Source organism: Silene latifolia, chromosome 11, assembly GCF_048544455.1.
Source record: "Silene latifolia isolate original U9 population chromosome 11, ASM4854445v1, whole genome shotgun sequence".
NCBI classification, from domain to species: Eukaryota; Viridiplantae; Streptophyta; class Magnoliopsida; order Caryophyllales; family Caryophyllaceae; genus Silene; species Silene latifolia.
Window position 1 is genome coordinate 4,910,848 of NC_133536.1, and position 22,823 is coordinate 4,933,670.

General features: G+C 33.5%; 4 protein-coding genes and 2 long non-coding RNA genes across 6 annotated transcripts; 3 read left to right on the forward strand and 3 right to left on the reverse strand.

The window, feature by feature from the left end:
• Positions 1–72: 72 nt before the first annotated feature.
• On the reverse strand, positions 73–883 carry LOC141610744 (uncharacterized). Its single transcript, XR_012528396.1, has 2 exons — positions 583–883; positions 73–512 (listed from the first exon to the last, which is right to left on the reverse strand). It is a non-coding gene; the product is annotated as an uncharacterized LOC141610744 (long non-coding RNA).
• Positions 884–3,684: 2,801 nt separating this feature from the next.
• LOC141610735 (uncharacterized) lies at positions 3,685–5,426 on the reverse strand. The gene is made up of 3 exons (XM_074428982.1): positions 5,150–5,426; positions 4,831–4,906; positions 3,685–4,042 (listed from the first exon to the last, which is right to left on the reverse strand). Exons 1-3 carry the CDS (start codon positions 5,289–5,291, stop codon positions 3,898–3,900), a joined length of 363 nt encoding a protein of 120 aa, XP_074285083.1. The 5' UTR covers positions 5,292–5,426; the 3' UTR covers positions 3,685–3,897.
• Positions 5,427–7,434: 2,008 nt separating this feature from the next.
• Positions 7,435–9,497, forward strand: LOC141610736 (alpha-1,6-mannosyl-glycoprotein 2-beta-N-acetylglucosaminyltransferase). The gene has a single exon (XM_074428983.1). The coding sequence runs from the start codon at positions 7,925–7,927 to the stop codon at positions 9,191–9,193; it is 1,269 nt and encodes a 422-aa protein (XP_074285084.1). The 5' UTR covers positions 7,435–7,924; the 3' UTR covers positions 9,194–9,497.
• A 2,858-nt stretch (positions 9,498–12,355) lies between these two features.
• On the forward strand, positions 12,356–13,258 carry LOC141612652 (uncharacterized). Its single transcript, XR_012529131.1, has 2 exons — positions 12,356–12,781; positions 12,876–13,258. It is a non-coding gene; the product is annotated as an uncharacterized LOC141612652 (long non-coding RNA).
• A 553-nt stretch (positions 13,259–13,811) lies between these two features.
• LOC141610745 (putative serine/threonine-protein kinase WNK11) lies at positions 13,812–16,585 on the reverse strand. The gene is made up of 3 exons (XM_074428995.1): positions 16,495–16,585; positions 15,491–16,028; positions 13,812–14,394 (listed from the first exon to the last, which is right to left on the reverse strand). The coding sequence occupies exons 2-3, from the start codon at positions 15,974–15,976 to the stop codon at positions 14,020–14,022; spliced, it is 861 nt and encodes a 286-aa protein (XP_074285096.1). The 5' UTR covers positions 15,977–16,028; positions 16,495–16,585; the 3' UTR covers positions 13,812–14,019.
• Positions 16,586–19,936: 3,351 nt separating this feature from the next.
• On the forward strand, positions 19,937–21,836 carry LOC141610737 (F-box/kelch-repeat protein At3g23880-like). The gene has a single exon (XM_074428984.1). The coding sequence runs from the start codon at positions 20,194–20,196 to the stop codon at positions 21,571–21,573; it is 1,380 nt and encodes a 459-aa protein (XP_074285085.1). The 5' UTR covers positions 19,937–20,193; the 3' UTR covers positions 21,574–21,836.
• Positions 21,837–22,823: the final 987 nt, after the last annotated feature.

Below are 22,823 nucleotides of genomic sequence, written 5' to 3' on the forward strand. Positions count from 1 at the left end.
TTTTTTTTTTAAAACTGTATGTTTCTGAACTTCTGATGCAGAACAGATGTTCAGCAGATGAAAATCTTTAAAGGGTTTATTTACGGGAGCCCTTGAGACACTGGGATACAGTCGGTTTTTGATTAAAGAGTGAAAAAATGTTTTAAGTTGAAGTAAACATTTGCCAATATATATAGGTGATCTGAAGAGTTAACAGTGGAATTATTTTTTATATTATTTTATATTATATTATATTATATTATATTTCACTAGTTTAAACTGAAATTTATTTATTGACTAAAAAACTAGGTTTTTTTTGTCAAGTATAACCAAACAGATGGAGGGTTTTCACCAGCTGATACTCTCTTGAAGACCACATTTCCCTGGTTTTTGTTGCATCAAAGAAGAGGTAGAGGGCTTTGGAGTAAGAGAAGCCATGTGATTTTTTCTTGGCTCAACACTTGTCACTTTCCTCGTCGACTCCCACTTTTACAAAACTCGGTTCAATTCTGTGAAATTGCAACATTTACTTTCTGCCAAAATAAGAAATGTTAAAATCACGTTAAAAATAAATGAGCGAGAATTAGAAAGGCAAATACTTACGATTATTATTCCTCGGATGCTGAAAGTTCTTAGGGTTATTGTGACTTGTGACTCGTGACTTGGTTGTAGCGCGAAAAGAAGAAGAAACTGAGGCTAAATGAGTGTTGCTAAATAATTTTCAGAAAGAAGAGAGGTTATTAAACATTGCCTTGGATTATATTAGCAATTTAAGTGAATTATTGTGATGTTTGTGACATTTTTAGTGGTGCATTACAAAATAGAACTCCTTTTTTTTGCTTTTGGATTTGCATAATCTTTTTACATAATTAGGAGGGACCAACTTAATCTTTTGCAAGATTAGTTCATGCTTGCTTTTGGCTTCTGTTTTGGTCATGTAATCATGTCTTTAAGCATGCTTTACCATTTTGAGCCATCAATTTGTCTCCTGAATTTTTTTAAAAATAGGAGCCTTTTTTTCGATAAGTAGGTAATTACTGGAAAAATACTAATGAACTAACGATATTTCAAATATTCCAAAGAAATCGCGAAATTTTCAGGAATGCTAGGATTTTCTTCATGAAAGATCCAAGATCCACTATGACAATTGTTAATTTGTTATCATCAATTATACTGATCTAGTTCATGGGTGTACAATGACATGATATAACGTAGAGTTTTCCGTGTAATTACTAACATTGTATTGTGATCTTAATCTAATACAGTACAGTATAACATGACATCAAAGTCTTCAAAGGGTAACCACATGTCAAATGTCAGCAAAAACAAGCAAGTTGCTAAATGAATAATAAGCCAAGAGATCAAATATTTTAACATTTGGCCTCCTTTAGACGAGGCGGTTATATTCATCATAAGTTTAAAACAGGTTATAAAGAGTATGACTCGTATTATTAGACGTGATAAATTTTCTTCATCTCTAATGCATTATGTTCTTTTGTTTTAACCAACTGTTTAACCCTTTTTTATATTTAAAACAGATATATCCATCTTAAATCAGAATTTGCGATACTTCACGAGTGACTGAGGTCATCAAATCACTTACATTTGGAGACTAGTTTCCCTCAAAGAAGCATACACAAATTTTCAAGGAATGTAGCAAATTAAGAGGATGTAGCCACATGTCAAATGTCTACATGTTGTATAAGACAAGCAATACCACATGAAAACCCAACAATTAAGAACCCTTTTGCCTTGCATTCTAGCTACAATTACTTTGAAACACACATAATTAAGCTTAATTAACTATATCTTTTAGATTAAATTTATTAAATTAATTAAATCAATGAAATTGTGATGATTTATATGAGTTTAGAGAGTGTAATTAGGCTTAAGGGAATGTCTTAGGGGTGTGATTATCAAGTGGGTAACTAGATTTGGGACCATTTTTTGGCCTTAATGAATGTTTATTTCATTGTGTTATTGTTCACATTATGGGACTTTTTATAAAGAGTCATTGTACTATTGTAGTATTGTATTTGTGATGCTGTTTTTGGAAATGGGATGTTTTTGGAAATGTAACTAGGGAAGCTATTCGGTAGATGGATAGTATTGTATTCGTTCAAGTAAATTCACTATATTTATTCTTGTACTACATATTAGATAAGACGAAATAGATATATATGTGCTTTTATATTTATATTGATCTCTTCAGTAAGTGGACAATGGTTCGATTTTTAATCCTTGTGCATGAAAAAAAAATTTAACTCGGGGAAATGTTGCCAATTGAATTACCTTCATTATCTTGAATGAGATTGCCCCAATTATCGGTATGGCATATTCCTGATTAACACCAAACAAAATTGATATGGTGCTTCAAGTTTTATACTTCATATTATTATTGTGTCAAATAGATATATTAGAATAAATGAAAACCAACAATTGGAAAAGCGGTTACAAAAAACCCAATTTATTCAACAAACTCTTGTAAAGGGCATAAGACAAAGAAATGTGTAACATTTTTGGAGTAATAATCAACCTATTTTCTACTTCTTTCGTCTTAAAGAAATGCTTACATATGATATGCTTTATACACAAAGATCAAGGCAGAAAAAGAGGAGAATTGATTTTAATATTATTAAAAGATAAAGTAAAGAGTAAAAAAAAAAAAAAATGTAAACTATTAACCGAAACACCATAAAAAGAGGGGAATTTGTTTTAATATTATTAAAAGATAAACCATTAACCGGGACAAATAGAGTATTTAATAAAGGTTAAATCTGAGTAGAAGGAGAGGATTGGGCCTGAAATGGCTCGATTTCTACAAGTCCCAAATAAAAAACCGGCCCAACAATAGGCCTGATAACTAATCCTCTAAACCATTTCAACCTTAGTGAAAATAAGCTCTAATGAACATGATTAAGTGATTAACCTCAGCATCTCCTTCAACCTTAGTGAAAAGAAGCTCTAATGAACATGCTATTCTTCGTCGTGGATTATGACGATGAAAACGGTCTTTGTACAAGTTAAGCATAGAGATATTCTTAACTCGTATAGCATAGAGATAATCTTAACTCGTAAAAGAAGCTCTAATGAACATGCCAAGGTTTGCATTTTGCAACAATGTAGTTACTCCATGATTAAGTATGATAGTTGTAGTTTTGTGTTCACAATGTTGGGAGTAAAATCTTTGGCCAGCGGTTTACCTTTTCGTGAGAGTACCCGCAACAAGGAGATTACACACTGTTATCGACAATGGACATTACACCCCGATTTACACTAAAGAAATGTTCTAGGTAAGTACGGCTCTAAGAGTCATGTAACTCTGATATATTAGGTTATGTTCTTTTCGACTAAAACTGTCTGAATTGAACTGAATTTAATGGAGCTGAACTGAATTGAAGTGAAGTAAGAGTTAATTTGTGAAGAGAAGAGCCGAGTTGAACTAAATGAAGCTGAACTGAATTGAATAAAGCTGAACTGAACTGAAATAAGCTGAAATAAATTCCAAAAGAACAGGTCAGCTAGCTCCATTCAGTTCAGTTTAGACAGTTTCAGTTTCCAAAAGAACAGGAGGACCTAAAGTGTTCCTAAAGTGTATTCTTTTTAACGCTAGCTAAAGAAAACATAGAGACATTCGCCCTAACTTAGAATCCTGGCACCGCCACTACTGGTACTCGTCACTCCTAGTTTATAATAAGATCAAGATTAGTAGATCACCAACAGCAGATTGCTTACATTGATAGTAATAATATATTTGTATAAACCAAAAATCATACATTCACTTGTATACATGCATATAAGAAAATTGTGTTATTACTGAAACAAAGATGGATGTACATCTATAAATTAACAAGGCCAGACGGAGATGAAGCTCGCTCTGTCGATTTGTCGAAGAATTAAGAAAGTAAGATTGAATCATCATCTGATGGGAGCTTTAATCCATCCATTAGCGAAAGCAACAGCCAAGATGATGAAAGGTGTTGACATGCCGAAAATGAGTATGTATGGAAGTGGTGTTGACATTGGATTTTCTCCTTCCCTTTCTCCTGCTGTTTGCCAATACCTACATTTTTCAATATTGTTACTACAAGATGAAACACGGAAATGAAACAGAGAATCTAAACTCCTTGTTGGTGTGATGGAAGACATGTGAGTGAACAATTTTGATGTTAAGCGGTTTTGTACATGCTTTGATCATATGAGTACTACATTTTATGACTTTCAAGCCGGAATACTTAATGGATGGTTGTTTGGTTCAATTGGTTGACCAATACACACACCCATCTAATGGGTTTCAGAGGCCATGTTCTAAATGTCAAAATGAGGCTTTCAAAAATCTAAGGAGACCGTATTATATATATTTCGTAAAAACCAATACAAAATTTATTTTTTCGTAACTCGTACTATTTTATTTACTCAATCAAATGAAACATTTTTCTTAAGAAACTGTATAATATCAAAACAGAATAAGGTGGTGTTAGTCCAGTGGTAACCGGGTTAAACCTTGACGCTTGCAAAAATGCAGGAGTTGAGAGGTCTCGAGTTCGACTACCAGTTAGGCTGATAATTACTTGGCCACTGCAGCCCCCGAAAGGGGTGACTTACATGGTCCATGTGGTGGTGCGGGAATGCATGGGCCCGAGGGGATTCAATCCCCGTCATAATAATAAAAAAAAAAATCAAAACAGTTTTTGAAAGATGAAAGTTAGGCTTTAACTTAAACATAAGTGTGTTTCAATCAGATTGCATTTTTGTCCTGCCACATATGGTCGTCTACTCTATCAGGCAAAGGTAAACAAATGACCGAGACCAAGTAAAATATAAAATGTAATGTCATGAGATGAGACTCACTGTTCTGGTTCTTGTTCTTTGGTAATAAATTTCCTTTTGTCATCTTTCTTCTGTTCTCCATCAGTACTACTTCCTCCTACAAAACAAAATGTAATGTAAATTCTTATTTAAGGTTGTTTTAAAACAACCAATACACGCGATTATTAATGAGTAACTAATACTACCTCCTATTTCATATGTTGTTCCACTTTTTTCAATATATGTGAGTAGACGAGTAGTATTTTACTGAAAAGGGAACAACATATGAAATAGGAGGGAGTATAATATACGAGTACATTTTATAGAAAAATAGAAAACAATTTGATAAAACACAAATTACCCAAATCTGCATGAATTCTGAAGGAAGTTCTCCTAGAACAATGAATGTTGTTGGAAGAAGTTGAAGATGTTGGCAATAATGTTGTTGAAATTGGAAATTTTGTGGTTAAAGAGGTTGATAATATAGCTAATTTTGCTGCCATTATTTATTTGTTGTAATTATTTGAGTTAATTAGTGATTTTCTGAAGCATGGAAGTTTAGAAAAGTTTGGTGTGAGTTGAGGAAAATGGTTTAGGAATGAGAGGATGGGATATGTAATGTAAGGCCCTCACCTTGTAAGAATCTTATCTTCAAACAATCTACAAGTAACATCCGTATGGTATGGTGACAAGTCATTAGTCAACATTGACATTTATCAAAGTATTTCAGGATCGAGATTTTACTTTGAATTATGAATGTCAATTAGTAATGATTAATTACTTGTGTTTGATTAAAAAAAATCTAGTCATGGTGGGCATTATAATGTTGAAAGGTTGAAGTTGTACAATGAGTTAACTTACGAGTAATCAGGGGCGGATCCAGGATTTAAAATCTGGGGTAGCAAAAAAAAAATTATCCAATATATATCAATATATTTTATGATCGAGAAAAAATATACTGTAACGAATAAAATGACCGCTTGCATTTTGTTAATTAAATGCATTTAAGGAGAGCAAAAAAAGAGGAAATATGCACTTCATGGGAATCAAACCCGAGACCATTGATGAGAAAACAAAGCCTTTACCACTGAACCACCTGATTTTCCTTGTATATTTGTTGCGCTAATATATATTTATCCACTATTGAGCAATATTTGGGGTAGCAAAAATCGATCCGCTTAACCGATATTTTTACGTTTGGGGTAGCGGACGCCACCCCTTGCTACCAGGTGGGTCCGCCCCTGCGAGTAATAATTTAAAAGTTTTATACGAAGTTAGATGATAATATAATATATTGTGTATTATATTTGTAGTTGTATTGCCTTTGCAATATTTGTACTTGTGATAATGCTTTACTTTCTCTGTTTTGGTCATTTATTTACGTTTTTTAATACCAAATTTAATAAGGAAACCTATGAACACTTAGCTCAACTCATTAGAGAAGCTGTCGATACTTTTTCAGTAAAATGTAATTAATCGGCTATATCACAATTTTCCCACTAATTAGCTACTACTATATTATATTTTTGTCAATACTTTTTCAGTAACAGGTAATTAATCATTACAAATTCCAAAAACATTCATTTATAATTCTAATTAAGATTTTCAACAAAAAAACATTAATTAAAAACTTCATAAATAGTCATAATAATATTAGTTTTTCCTAAGAATTGGTGGATAGGCGGGTAGGTTATGGTGGGTGGAATTTCGTAGCCATACCCACCCACCACCCGCGAAATCTCTACCCATGCCATACCTGTCCAACTGAGCCGGGTGCGTTGGGGTATTCATTTATACCCGTCCCACGACATCCATAGCAGAATTGTTAAAACTCGAGAGAGAATTTTACCGACCCTTGTGATCCTATCCGGCTTAAATCTGAACAGAACTATATAATACTCCCTCTGTAGCTCCGTCCCAATCATTTGTTCTCTATGAGTTAAATATCCCTCACAAAAAAAAAAAGGCAAACAAATGATTGTGACAAAAGGAGTACACACAAAAAAAAAAACATGGATATACGCTTTTACTTCGCTCACCCCCTGAGTTGATATTCTTAGGCCCAGTTTTTTTGGGCTTAATTTCAACTCATTTCAGTTCAGCTTCATTTATTTCATTTTAATTTATTTTAACTCATTTCTTCACAAAATAACTCTTAGACCATGTTCTATCTGGCTTAATTTGAGCTCATTTTAGTTCAGTTTAGTTCAACTCTTCACAAATTAACTCTTAATTTAACTCTATTCGGTTAATTTCAGCTCTATTAAGTTTATTTCTGCTCCTCTCAACCAAAAAGAACATGATCTTACTTCATTTCAAATCAGCTCTATTAAGTTCAGTTTAGCTTCTTTCAGCCGAAAAGAACATGACCTTACACTATCATCTTCGTAAATGATTGAGAGTCGGAGACAAAAAAAGCGGATCCTCTTTTCCATTATCGTCGATTCTGTCTCGGTAAAATCATATTCTTTTCAGCTAACTGAATTGAACTTAGTTTAACTTAGGTGAACTGAATAGAGCTAAATTTAAGTTAGGTGAACTAAATAGAACTGAATTTAAACTGAAGTGAATTAAAATAAGTTAAAATTTAGTTTAAAAGAGTAACTTAAGATTTACCCCAATTAGAAACGAGTAACCTCCCAAGACCCCAACTCTCCATGAGCCCCCCAATTCAATTCACTCACGACAGTTTCCACTTTCCACCTTTCAACTACTGACTACTCTCCCATAAACCGAACAAATACAAAAACATTCTTCACAAAGTCTTCATCTTTACGATTCAAACCTTCAACTCTAGTCTTCGTCACATTAATCCCACATCCAAAATTAAATCTAACATCCAAACTTCAGATCTTTTCCACTTTTACTTCATTAAATTTTCCCTCTTTTCAGTTGACTATCAATTCAATTTTTCACTAAAACCCTGATTTTTTTTGCAATTATTTTGATTTCCTGAGCTCTTAATCTCAATTTTAGTTTAATTTAGAGGTGGGTTTACCTGGGTTTTGTCTATTAATTGCTTAATTTTAGTGGGTTGTAAGAATTTTCATTATTATTGGTATACTTCTAATTTGAGTAATTGCAATTTATTTTGTTGTAATATGTTAGTGAAATAATTAGGGTTTTAGATTAAGCAATGTCTGTTGTACAATCCATGGCTTTGAGCAAGAAATCATCAATTAAAGTTGGTGGTTTTGGTAGATTTATGCTTGTTTTTGGAGTTTTGATTATATTAGTTATATGGTCTATATCCCTAATTAGAACTGATGAGCAAGTTCATGAAGATATACATTCTGTTTCTTTGCATAATGCTGTCGAAACCGGCCTCCCTGAACAAAATGAGCTATCTAGGTTGCTAGAGGGTAGAAATCAGTTGATACCGCGAAATGTAGATCTTTTTCCTAGTCTGCCTAATGATCATGTAGTTATTGTATTGTATGTTCATAATCGGCCGCAATATTTGAAGGTTGTTGTTGAGAGTTTGTCTCATGTAGATGGGATTAATGAGACTTTGCTTATTGTTAGTCATGATGGGTATTTTGAGGAAATGAATAAGATTGTGGAAGGTATTAGGTTTTGTCGAGTTAAGCAGATATTTGCTGTTTACTCTCCTCATTTGTTTAGTAATAGTTTCCCTGGGGTGTCTCGGAGAGATTGTAAGGAGAAGGAGGATTCGAGTGAAAGGAAGTGTGTTGGGAACCCTGATCAGTATGGGAATCATCGGTCTCCAAAGATTGTGTCGTTGAAACATCATTGGTGGTGGATGATGAATACGGTGTGGGACGGGTTGGTGGAGACTAGGGATCATTTAGGTCATATACTTTTCATTGAAGAAGATCACTTTATATTCCCTAATGCATATAGGAATCTCGAGCGTCTTGTTAAGGTGAAAGATGAGAAGTGTCCGAGTTGTTATGCTGTTAACTTGGCTCCTTCGGATGTGAAATCTCGAGGGGAAGGTGTTGAGGTTAATATGTTGATTGCTGAGAGGATGGGGAATGTAGGGTACTCGTTTAATCGGACTGTTTGGAAGAAAATCTTGAACAAAGCCGAGGAGTTTTGTTCTTTTGATGATTATAATTGGGATATAACAATGTGGTCTCAAGTTTATCCGTCATTTGGGAGTCCTGTATACACCTTACGAGGGCCTAGAAGTAGTGCGATTCATTTTGGGAAATGTGGGTTGCATCAAGGACAAGGAGAGAAAGATGTTTGTATTGATGATGGATCTATGAATATTGCAGTGGATAGTATTGATAGAGTCGCAAATATCGACTTGCAATGGAATGTCCGTGTGTACGACCATCAAGCAGGGTATAAAGCTGGATTTAAAGGCTGGGGAGGATGGGGAGACGAAAGAGACCACCAGTTGTGTCTGAAGTTTGCTTCCATGTATCGCAATTAATTACAAGTGGTCAAGAATTCAATTCCCGACTCTGATGAATGAAAGAAACCGAAGTTGGGAAGGATTTATCGATTAATTTGCCTTCACTACCCCGAAAGAGGAAAGCTTTGTGTTGTTATACTAATACTGTCTACTGGCTTTATTGTGTGCTCTGGTTTGCGTATTTTATTCACGCAGCCCGAGAAGTTCGTCTTTTGTAACATTGTAAGAGTATGATTTGTAATCTTTGATAGGATATCAGCAGATTTTTTTTGTCCCAAATCGAATTCTTCCTTCTCGTAATATATGGAAAATTTTGCTGTAACACTGTTTTTTTTTATAGCAGTAGTTTGATCTCTTATGTCTTGCCATTATGTATGGTATATATGGTACTTCCATCTGAGAACAAGTTATCAAAAGCATTACAGTTCCGGCGCAAGAAAACATAAACTCGACAATTAGTTTCATGAAAATGTCTAATGTGAGACGTGAATACGCGTGCATCAGACACTCACGTTTTGGTGAATGTGATGCACAGCGGAACACAAATCTTTGCCATTGTCCGATATCATTTCCTCTGAACTACACATTGACAAGTTTTTGCCATCCACCAGCCTTTATTTTCCCTGAACGACACACTGACTCAAGTTTCCGAAGTTGCAGAACTGCAGCAGTGAGTACATTTCTTAAGACAGTCAACTAGTATCCACCAGCTGCATACTACTGTAGACTATATAACATTACATTTCTGTATATATAAAAAAACTGAACAAATTTGCGCTTAACTGTGAGCCGCGCTGTACTACAGTAACTGCAGTGCAAACTGAGCTGAATACCTCTACAGGCGACTGCTCTTTACTCTAACTGACAAACAGACTAACGCCGTCATCAGTTATAAGCTGTGCTTGCCTCTGATGAACCCGTACCCTTCTCATCAATTACAATAACCTTTTGATAAATGGTATAGGCTCGATCTCTAGGATGCTAGGCTATTTTCTGGTACTTTGTTCCTTATGATTCTCTTCTTCCTGTTACCTTTGCCACGAACTGCCCACGTCCCAGGTGGGGCCTGGGGGTTAACAGGTACGGTCGTCCCATTGAACAATGAAAAAATCGGAAATTTTAGTTGAAATTTTCATATTTTTTTTGCCGGTTTACTCTATTACATTAGCAGTTCAGCCCGCCGATTCTAACTAATTTTGGGGTGTCTTAGTCGGTTGTTGTTCTTTCTATTTTAAGAATGAACTTGATAAACAATTTGATTATTCACCCTCAATTTTGTCCACTTGTCATGCATTTAGTAAATTGACCGAGACGAATGGAGTAAATACTAATATACTTCCAGTCGTATAATAAGCATTGTACAACTAATATACATTTATCCGAGCTTATATTTAATTTTTCTGAGTTTTTTTAAAGTTAATTTTTTTTTTTTCTGTTTAAGTGGGTGAGTTCAGATACTTTACAATATAACTCAGATTCTTTTAAACAAAACTCGAAAATTTTAGTGCAGAGCTCGGATTCTACTCCACCAGTTGTAATGCAACTCGTAGTATAGTCTATTAATTGGGTTAGATGTTTGGTGATATAGTGTACCATGTTATCATACGCCTAACTAACAAAACTCGAAAAACTTTAGTGCAGAACTCGAAAATTTCAATTGTCAAAGGTATGCAAACTCGAGCTGCCACAGAAAAAGTATACTCATATTATTCTCTCTTATAATATTAGAAAAATAGACTAGTATAAACTATCTTACACTTAAAAATACGTCTTATATATTCAAAATATTAATCAATTCACAATTACAATTCAATAAGTTCAATATAAAATACAATTATATTATTCTCTTATAATATTAGAAAAATAGACTAGTATAACTATCTTACACTTAAAAATACGTCTTTATATATTCATAATATTAATCAATTCACAATTATTATTCAATCATTCAATAATACAAATATATTATTCTCTACACATTGCACATATACGTAAACTGTTGTGAGACTTTCGCAAGCAAGAAACATGGGAAGTTGCTTTAGTAACAATTTCCAGGTAACGCAACACAATTTCTTGTATTTCTTAATGGAATTTCTTGAATTTTTCGGCTCCTATGTGCATGTTGAGATATATTATTGTATAACGATTAACGTATGAGACGATTGTTGGGCGTCAATCATCACCGTAAAATTTTTAGTCGAAATCAAGAAATACATTTTGTACCGAGTATTTTAAACTAGGCCCTAAATTAGATATTTCTAGTAAATCAAGAAATGTCGAAAATGTATAACACCATCTATTGTAGCAGTAATTAACTATTGGCATGCATGTAAGACGGTTTTATATTGCGAGACATTCCATTATTTTATATAATTAGACCGTCTCATGGTGTTAGACCGACATAGTTTGTACTGTTATAGTAGTATTAGAAAATGGGTTTTAATGATTGGAAAACGAAAATTGAGGGCATGATTACCAAGAAACAATTTTCTTGGCATGATTATTACATTTTCTTGGAATAATAGTTATATTGCGTGAGAATTGAGACGGTTTTAGTCTATGTGACGGTTTTTTTGTTTGAAAAAATAACTCTTTTATTAGTAGTAAATGAATAATTTTGTCATAAAAATGGACCGTCTCACACCGTAATTCGTGTTCTTGGAAATGATAAACAATTTTCTTGAAATCATGGACAATCTTCAGGGTCCGAATTGTTTTTTTTAGCTTAACTCAGTATTCCGTATGAAAAAAATATTTTATAAGTTGATCCGATTACATTTATAATATGTTGCTCGTTTTTGTCGTCGGTTGATTAATATTTAGCGATTTTTTTTGTCGTAATGCAACACATACAAGTTTTAAGTATGTATATTCTATTTTACTTTAATTGAATCATTTATTCATTTTTAGATTTATAATATATTTCTCATTTTTATCTTTAGATGATTAATATTTAGCGATTTTACATTTACTTAATTATTTATTTATTCATTTATTTAGATTAATGACGAGGATAATCCGGATACTAATGTGGTTCCTAGCGGATCTAATGCGTCACATCACTCGGATGGTTCTAATGGGTCGGATAACCGAGATGATTCAAATGATGAGTCGGCTAGATTAATTACGAGGTACTTCGATTGGCATAACCAAGAAGAAGCAATATTTTGGCCAATTGAAGAGCAAACCGGATACTTTTGCTGGGTACATGTCGTGATCGATACGCTAGAAGGATTATATGCAATAACGCATGATCGACAAAGGATTAAATTGTCGAAGCAAGAGCTGATCGACAATCTATATCGACAAACAATTAATCCTCCTCATTATGATCCAAGCAAGACCACATATTCGATGTCAATGGAGGATGCTTATAATTGGATCATTGACAATGGACTTAGTCTCGAACAAGATTATGGGTCCGGAATTTACGAGGCTACCTTACAAGATCCTAAGCAAAGAATCCCGGGCTGTCGAATTTTCAATCTAACCGCAGTTAGAAGAATTTACTCGAATAATCATAATGAAGTCCGTATTCTCGAGGCATTGGACATTTCGCCTGGTGCCGGAGTTATATTTTTCGATTCCACCCAAATGAATTCCCTCGTAAGTTTTTTTTTTTTAAAAAAAAAAAAAAAAAAAAAAAATCGATTGATTCGACCCAAATGAAATTCCAACTTTGTTCTTGTGTTTTGTATAGGACGCAGACGGAGTGTACTCGATTGCAGCGGATGCAAGTAAAGACCTAAATAGTCATGGAGTAGTGGTAACAGGGTATGATGATAGTGGATCACGCAACGTGTACTGGGTACGGGACTCAATGAAGAGTAGAGCTCCAAACGAAGGACACTACCGTGTGAGTAGAGCATCAGGCGTCCAATCTGGTGAGGAGGATCCAGTCGAATACGTGCTTTTCCCTTACGGAGTTTCGCTCTCAGAATCATCATCAACCAGCAATAATACTCTGTGATCTATGATAACAATAAATGTTAGGATTAGTTATGCTTAATATTTGAATTTGTTAGGACTGCTTATACTCGATTAATCATCAGCGATAGATTCCTGGTAATAACAAAAATGAATTTGTTATATACTGTCGAATTATGTTCTGAATTTGTACATGCAGTAGTTTCAGACTACTGCATGTACAAATTTTTCAGATTTTTCTCTTTTGCTGTATAAATCAGTTTGCAAAAATGAATTTTTCAGATTTTTCAGATTTTCATAACAAAAATGAATTTGTTAATTCTCTTTTGCTGTATAAATCAGTTGGCAACTGTATATTCAACTTCAGATTTTTCAGAATGCAATGAAAATATCAGAGAAATTTTACTGTAATGTATCGGCTACAGAAGATTAGTAAACTCAAAAGTGAATATTGCTAATTATATCACTGCAAAAGCGACAGTCGGACTGTAACTAGTGAATTGTGTTCAGATGTCTTATTTCCATTTACTTTGCTAGCTTGGAAAATATCAGAGAAAAGAACAATCCAAATTTTCAAAGTATGCGAGGAGAATTTTAAAGTAAGGAAGTAAACATTAACACAATACGCTACATTACATCGTCTGTGTATACAATTTTTACCAGGTTACTTGCCATTACTTGAAAAACGCGCGTGCTAAATCAAGCCAGTACGATAATAATAACTCACCATTGGAGTTGCTCTAATTTTGACGGCTTCTTGATAAGCATTCATGGCTTCTGTGCAGACGATCAATTTCGTAAACTATTCATAGCATTACTGAAAAATCAATGTTGAATAGTTACTAATTGATATATACAGCAAGAAAATCATGTCTGAAACTACTGCATGTACAAATTCAGAACATAAATCTACACTGTCAATCATCATAATCTTCGATTTCATCAAAAAACGAGTCCTGGAGTAATTCAGCAGCAGAAGGCCGGTCCCTTTTCTTCCCGATACACTTCTCGATGAACGCCTTGACTTCAGAATCTTTCACCTTGCTAAGAGACTTAGGCATAACACCTGCCATCACCTTCTTGTATATCTTGGCAACAGAATCGCATTCACAGTACGGTATTTCCATTGTCACCATCTCGAGGACGCACAGACCAAACGCGTAAATGTCCACCATCTCCGTGTACTCTTCTTCATACAGCTCTGGTGCCATGTACTCTGGCGTCCCCTGTACTGAATGCGCTACATGGCTTTTGTCTGTTATCGCTGCCAATCCAAAGTCCCCAATTTTTACCTGCAATAACAGACAGTCATTAGCATTCTGGTCACATAGCCTATATACTGAATCGACTTTTGAAAAATCCGTACACAAAACATTTCTTCATCGATTATTGACTCAATGCAAACCCGAGACTAGTTCAGAATACTATTTGAGATATTCTCTCGTGTACCCCTAAACTTTTTAGTTTTTTTTAAAAAAAAAAACTTTGACCGACAATAATTCTCTGCTACGAGTTCAAAAAATGGTAAAAAAAAAAATTCAGACTAATTATCTCGTCAAAGCCTTGAATTTGAAAATAAATTCACCGCTTTTTGAACTCGTAGCCGGTAGTTATGGTTTGGTCAAAGCTTTTTTAACGAATAAACTTTGACCGACCATATATTTTATCAAAAACAGAACAATTCTTAATCGATTATTGACACAATGCAAACCCGAAACTAGTTCAGGATATTAATTTATCGAAAACAGAACAATTCTTAATCGATTATTGACTCAATGCAAACCCTAAACTAGTTCAGAATACTAATTTATCGAAAACAGAACAATTCTTAATCAATTATTGACACAATGCAAACCCTAAACTAGTTCAGAATACTAATTTATCGAAAACAGAACAATTCTTAATCGATTATTGACACAATGCAAACCCCGAAAGTAGTTCAGAATACTAATTTATCGAAAACAAAACAATTCTTAAATCGATTATTGTCTCAATGCAAACCCGAAACTAGTTCAGAATACTAATTTATCGAAAACAGAACAATTCATAATCGATTATTGACACAATGCAAACCCAAAACTAGTTCAGAATACTATTTTATCGAAAACAGAACAATTAATCAATTAGTGACTCAATGCAAACCCAAAATTAGTTCAGAATACTATTTTATCGAAAAAAGAACAATTCTTAAATCGATTATTGACTCAATGCAAACCCTAAACTAGTTCAGAACAATTCTTAATCGAGATAATTGACACAATGGAAACCCAAAACTAGTTCAGAATACTAATTTATCGAAAACAGAACAATTCTTAATCGATTATTGACACAATGCAAACCCGAAACTAGTTCAGAACACTATTTTATCGAAAAAAGATGAATACGTACCTCTCCAACATTGCCATTAATGAAAACATTACTGCAATTGAGATCGCGATGAATGATACACGGCTCATGAGTATGAAGATAATCCAAACCCTTAAGAATCTGCATAGACCACTTCTTCAACGCTTTAATCGACACATGACGATGTTTCTTCCGATACTCTCTCAAATTCCCTGAAGTACAAACCTCAGTAATAAAATTCAATGTGTTATGCTTTCGATCCCTCCAAACATGGAACAATGTGATGATATTATTGTTCCGTAAATTTCCCAGCAACTTGATTTCCGTCGAAAGGTGTTCAATGACAGATTGATCGTCACTGAAATTACTCAATTTCACTTGATTCCACGCAACCTCGATCCCTTCTTCTTGGTCAAATGCTCGGTAAACTTTCTTCACCGCTCCTGCGCCAAGAAGGTCGCTATATCGCCCATATCGACCACTTGGGTCGACTTCTTCAAAGTTTTCTTCGTCGTTTAGTGAATCCATGTTGATTTTTTTAACAAATTCTTGAATTCAATTACAATTTTTGTTCCTGCAGCTAATCAAATAGAAATTAATTAGAAACTCGGTCGAGATATTTAATTATTTACGTTATACAAGACGTTTTTTTGTTTTCATTAATAAAACAAGAATTGAATTCATACGTTAATAATAACTAGTACTAAGTCCGTTTTACAAACTTTATGCATAAGACGGTTTTACTCAAGAATTTGTAAACTAATATAACCTAAATAAAACTCAATTCAACTAAAATCCCGACTCGTTACATGTGTTTTCTTGAGTTCATGCAAGAAATCATATGAAAACCCTAAAAAACATGCATATACTCTGAATACTCATCCGTCTGATCAATTTGTTTACCTTTGATTAAAATACGTCACACAATGAATAGAAAAGGTCAAGAAATAATGGGACGAAGGGAGTATTAAGCAATCTAGATCATAAACAGGATAATTATGCTTCAAATTAAACATAGAATTAAATAAAGAAGAAGAAAAACTTACAGAATTTTTTCTTGATTGTAATTTGCAAATAAAGATTTCTAGCGTAAGAGTTTGTATTAGTTTTTTGAATGATGAGCAGTAAAAATAAGGTAGAGAAGTAGGGTTTTATATATACACATTATATACTGAAATTTGGAAAGTCGGATCATAAACTTAAAGCCCAAGTAAAAGCCCAATATCCGACGAACTAATCCGGGTGAGGAGAGGAATCTTTATTGTTTATGTGTTTAGACAAGGCCCGGCCCATTTATATCGGAGTAAAGTGTACTCTAAGGACCTAAAGTATACTAAAATGTAGCTTTAAGGACCCAAAGTACAAAAGTTAATCGTAACCTGGTGTAAAATCTTTGTAAGGATTTGTTAGGATACCACACCAATGGTAACATTCTTTATTTGACCCACAACATTATCAAATTATCGTTATACCCATTTGATATTTACACAAAATGCCATTACATACCTCACCTATCAACCCACAATTAAACCCACAATTACATACTCCACCTATTTTTTTCCCTCTTTACCCTTACTTTTACCTTCTTTTCTTAAAAACCCCATTTTTTACCATGTTACCATTGGTATGGTATGGAGGGAGTAGTTTTAAACTAAAAAAGGTACTTAGGTCCTATTCTTTTCGGATGAAACGAGTTGAATTAAATTAAATGGAGTTGAGTTAAACAGAACTTAACTTAATGGATCTGAGGTGAAATGAATGCAGCTAAAGAAGAGTTAATTTTGTGAAGATATGAGTTGAGCACAACTGACTGATGAGCTGAACATAACTTAATTAAATAGAGCTAGACTGAATTAAAATGAGGTAAAATTAAGCTAGAAAGAACATGGCCTCGAGTTTTAGATTTATGTTAATAATGTTGTAGGTTTTATACATGATTCGAACTAATATGTTTACTTAAGTCGGTCGTTATTATAAAATATAAAGATGACAAAATAAAATTTAGGGATACGAGTATTATATATTGGGCCACCTTTTATTGGATTCGTCTTACCGTAAGACTATCTTATAGCCGCAAAGTTGAAAGATTTAATCTACACATACAATTGGCATCAATGTGTTACTTGATCAGTTTGTATGTAGAATTTTTCATTTGAAGGCACTTACTTCTTTCATCAATATCTCTTGCAAATCAAAAATTTAGATATTATGAAACGTATATATATGTCTTAAGAGTCTCAATTCAAATCACAATTCTTGAAAACGTGATGATCCTTACCGCATATTGTTTTTTTTTTTTTTTTTTTTTTTTTTATGTTTGTAGGACACTATGTTTCTATTTTTGAAAAACATTTAGTTATAGTATAACCTTAACCAAATTCTATGAAAATTCTATTTTGTTGCATTAATAACAAAAAGATCATCACCATTAACACGTTCTCTTATAAGAAATAAATTTTGTTTTATTACTTTACAAATATTCTATTTTGTAACAGTAATAACAAAAAAATCATCACGATTAACACGTTCTTTTATAAGAAATTAATTTTATGATACGAATTATTACTATTTAGATGATATCACACGTCTAAATGAACAACACATCAAGATCAGTTATAATTAGTAAAAATTGGTTGGTCTAACTCTAATGTCAAGAACTTTTATTTCAACTTGTTCATTAACTTCGACAAGAGAACAACAATAATTTGATTCGATTTGTGTGTTTGGACATTTGTATGTATAAGGATGAAAGGGAGAGGTGGATGAAAAAGTAAGGCAAATGAAGATAAAAAGGAATTAAATAATTGAGTTTTTCTTTTAAATTTTATGAATTTCAATTTCTACAAATCTATAATAGAGGAAAATAATAGACTGCAATAATACAAGTATAACATGTCTCAATGAAATCTTTACATATATTTTATACACAAAAATGAAGGCATAAAGAGAAAAAAATAATTTTTAATATTATTAAAAGATTAAATGTAAACTTTTGATTGGGACAAAGATAGTAATAAGAGTAAATATTACAATCGACGTAGCCTAACAATGGCGAACTCATTTGTCCTAAGCTCAACGTGCAAGTTCTCATCTTAGACCATCCACAACAAAAACGTCTATGCCTAAATATGATATTTTTACATTCATTACTATACAACAACAAAAAGTTTTTATCTAAAAATGACATTTTGTCACTTTCATCCAAATGTGATGAGTTTGACAATGGGAATTGTGGGAGTTGGTGAGTATTTTATTCCTTTTTAATTCTTTTTTATGTGATCTTGTTGTTGAGTGGAGGTAAGGACTCATTTAAAACTAATTGTTGTTGTGTGAATTTTTTGCGAAAAATATCATCTTATGATAAGATGTGGTGGATAGGTTAAGGACCTTCAAAAAACAACAAAAAGTTTTTGTTGTTGTGGATGTTCTTAGGTAGTGTTGAAGCTCCAATAATGGTAATAACAGTTAAAGAGATACGACTAACATTTTGATGACTCGATTCTCTCATTTTAATACCAAAGCAACAAAAGAACATCGATAAATTAAATCTGAGCTTGTGTCTCAAAACTGAATATGATGAAAATTTAAATTTAGGGCAAGATACTGATCTAAATAGCATATTGGACCCCAATATGCTATTTCAATATGCCATTAACCAAACGCTCTAAATAGCATATTCGTAAGTCAAACATGCTAAACCTCTCCAATATGCTGAAATTTGGCCAATATGCCATTTACCAAACAGTGCCTAAATTTTATATACAAGGAGAACTATTACGATACAATACTAGATAATATCATAAATATTTTATTTTATCATAAATACGGAAGAGTTAATAAGAAGAAAACAAAATAGTACAGTATACTAGATAATATTATAAGGGTCAAGTTTCTTAGAGTATGCTCTAAAATCTAAGACATCACATTAAAACCCAATTCGAAAGTATTTTATTGTTTATTTCATTCGAAATGATAACACTATTGATTTCACTTTCATTATCCCAAAAGAGATAGTCATGATAAGGTTTTCACATAATTCTTTTGAGTAGATGTTCTAAGAATACAAATTAGAAAATCTGATTATCAGCTCAAGATCAACCCATTTACTATCTTTTTCCTTAACAAATCAAAAATCAAATCGCCATTGAAGAGAAATCGAAAGATGATTTCCTTCCATAAAGAAAAAGATTTAATTAAGTATACTCTTTTAGGGGTGATTTGGTTGAGTTCGGATTTTTAGACCCATTTTCGTGTCTCATTTTGTGTCGCACTAGTCTCCATTTCTAATGGATCCATTCAATACCTCGGAACATCATATCTACCCCACTAAATTCAAATTCCATTCCTACATTTTACAAAATTATAACGAACCAAATGCCTCATATACATTTAGAACTCATACCTTTTATGGTACATTTTATTCCATCCCGTCTTTTTAAACCAAATAATCTCTTAGTGTATTTCTTTCCATCTACCATTACAATTAAAAAAAAACACCAATTCAACACCTATTTATAAACAACTTTATAGTTGAGTCTTGTTGACACAAACATTCTCTTCTCCAATAACAAACTTAGAACATAAGTTGAACAAACATTTCATTTTTTAATTTTTTTTTTTTTTACATTTTTCATTCAACAAACTTAAATTATTATTATACATCAAATAAATAAACAAATACAAATTCCATTTCTCCAAGAATTGCAAGTTGCAAACCTAAATTCCCTCACCAATCCCCATCTCTTATGTCTATGGAGAGGAAACAACATGTGGGCAAAAGAAAAAAGTCCAAAAATTCCCAAAATTCTATTATTTCTTCTTGTTCATCATCAATTTCAATACCTAAATCACATCCCAATCACTCAATTCAACACAAAAAACCCAAATCATCACATAACAATCAAATGATTATATCATCAAATAAATCAATAGATCTACCATGTATCATATTGATTGAAATTTTAGGAAGATTACCAATTCAAACATTAATTTCATGCAAATTTGTTTGCAAATCATGGAGATCTTTACTAACTGAATCATATTTTTACAAATTATATACTTATCATATGCCCACTACACTAATCCTTCAAATTAAGGGATCATCTCTTAATACTCTCAAACAAATTAATTATATTGAAAGTAGCAGTTGTAGTAGTAATTCAACAACTACTACTACAAGTTTGTTGAAAAAATTGAGATTTGTTAAAAGGGTTAACAATAATAATGATAATAATCAAGATTTGGGTTATTTAAATGGGCCTGATTTCCGGTTTCAGCTCGGAAATTCATGTAATGGGTTTGTTTGTATAAGGGAGATCGGGACACGCGAACCGACGTTGGTTTGGAATCCAATGATGGGTCAGTTCGCGGTCCTCCCAAAACCCGCCAACACCTCTGTAGACAAGGTGGTGGCGGGTTTTGGGTTTTGCGGACGCACCAATAAATACAAGGTGCTCCGCATATTTCATAAGAATCTCGACCCGCAATCTAAATTGCGGGTCGAGATTTATGAATTAGGGGTGGGGGATAAATGGAGGGGAATTGGGGACGCCCCGTTCCCAATCCCCTCCAGAATCCCCGGCTTCTATACCAATAATTCGATCCATTGGATTATGGATGATGAATTCAAACCCGAAACGGCGAATTCTGAATTGATTTGCGGATTTGATTTTATTGAGGAGAAATTTAAGGTGATCACACCGCCACCAATTTACTCCTCAAATCAATGGAATAAATACCATTGGTCGAACCTCGGGATAATTGCGAGTTGTTTATCAGTTTGTGCAATTGATGCTAAAATATTTAGAGCAGATGTACAGGTATGGGTTATGGAGGATTACGGCGTACCCGAATCGTGGAACATGAAACTGTCGATTCGGGACCCGACTGTCGACTGGTGGGACCCACATAGGTGGATGCAGGTTACTAATTATGGTAATGATGGTGAGATACTAATGTTGTGTGCACATGGCTATTTGCTTGCTTACAGTGTCCGAGACCGAGAGTTTCGGAGTGTCGAAGGGTTGAAATTCCCGGCGATTGCGCTTGCGCCGAGTTTGATTTCGCTTGAGGCGGTTTTGTGTGATCAGGAGGGAACCGGGTCTTTGAATGTTATGTACTTGTAGGGGGCGGTCGCCCCCTTACGGATGAAATTTTCGAAATTTTTAGTTAAATTTTTTCGAGTGTACTTTATGAAATTAATGTTCGCCTCTTTCAGTTCAAATCCCGCTCCACCACTCTTTGGTAGTAGAAACGATTTGCGAATGTTGGTTTCGGAATGTAGATTGATTGAAAAATAAGTAATTTGATTTGATTTTGTAGAAAATAAGTAAATGTAAAAAAATAGAATGAAATAAGTTTGATGAGAGAATGAAATGATTGTTGGTTGTGTTTTGTGTTTTGATCTTGGATCACCTGAAACAGTAATGCTTGACAATTTGACAGTTGCAGGTTTAGCAGCTTTCTTTGATTTCTCGATTTCCGTGAAATGACTTGAACGGAGGAAGTAAGTCTATTTCCGAGACTCAATTCAAGACGGTTTTTGTAATTTTTTTTTTATTAAGACTTGGAAGTGAGATTCATTTTTTGACCGAAAATTACTTTTTAAAAGTAACAAGTCGGGTTTTGGAAATTCGAGATTGTGACTGATATAATCGATAAGTCAGAGTTATCGATTTTATCGATTTGTGAAATTTTGGTGCTACAGACCTCCAGTCAGAGCTGTAGTTGCTTTTTTCCTGTTGTATGAGAATGTTGGTTGTAATTTGTAAAGTAATGAGAATGTTAGTTGTAAAGTTAATAAATTTTGGTCAGTGTTATTTGGATCTTCAATAATTATTGCGTAGTACCGTCTCACACTATTAGACGATATTGTAATTTGTGTTGGATATCAATTCTGAGTTCATGCTCCTTTTACTGTACTCTGACAAAAAAACAAGAGCAAAACAGTACAAATTGCAGAAAGGAAAGTGATAGACTGATAGACCAACTGACAACAATCTAATGCAAAATGGAACATGGGCCAGGTTTAGCTTCAATTTTTCGCCCCGCCTTGTCCATTTTAATCATCGGATATAATCAAATACTTCGTAATCAACCGTAATTCACTTATAAGACGATCTTTCACTGTAAGACGGTTTTTAAAATTTTAAGGGATCTATGTTAACGGAAAGTCTAAACTATATGATCCAAATAAAGCCGCTCTCTTGTCTCTAGGTCATCTTATGACCCTCAATCATAATCGATTAGTTAGAATTACACGATTATTTGTTAAAAAAAACGGGAAATAGATGATTAATGCATCAGAATTATATCTTAGATGTAAGAGTGATGAGTAGATATCAGCTAGCTTAGCCGGTAACTCAGAAGGGATAAT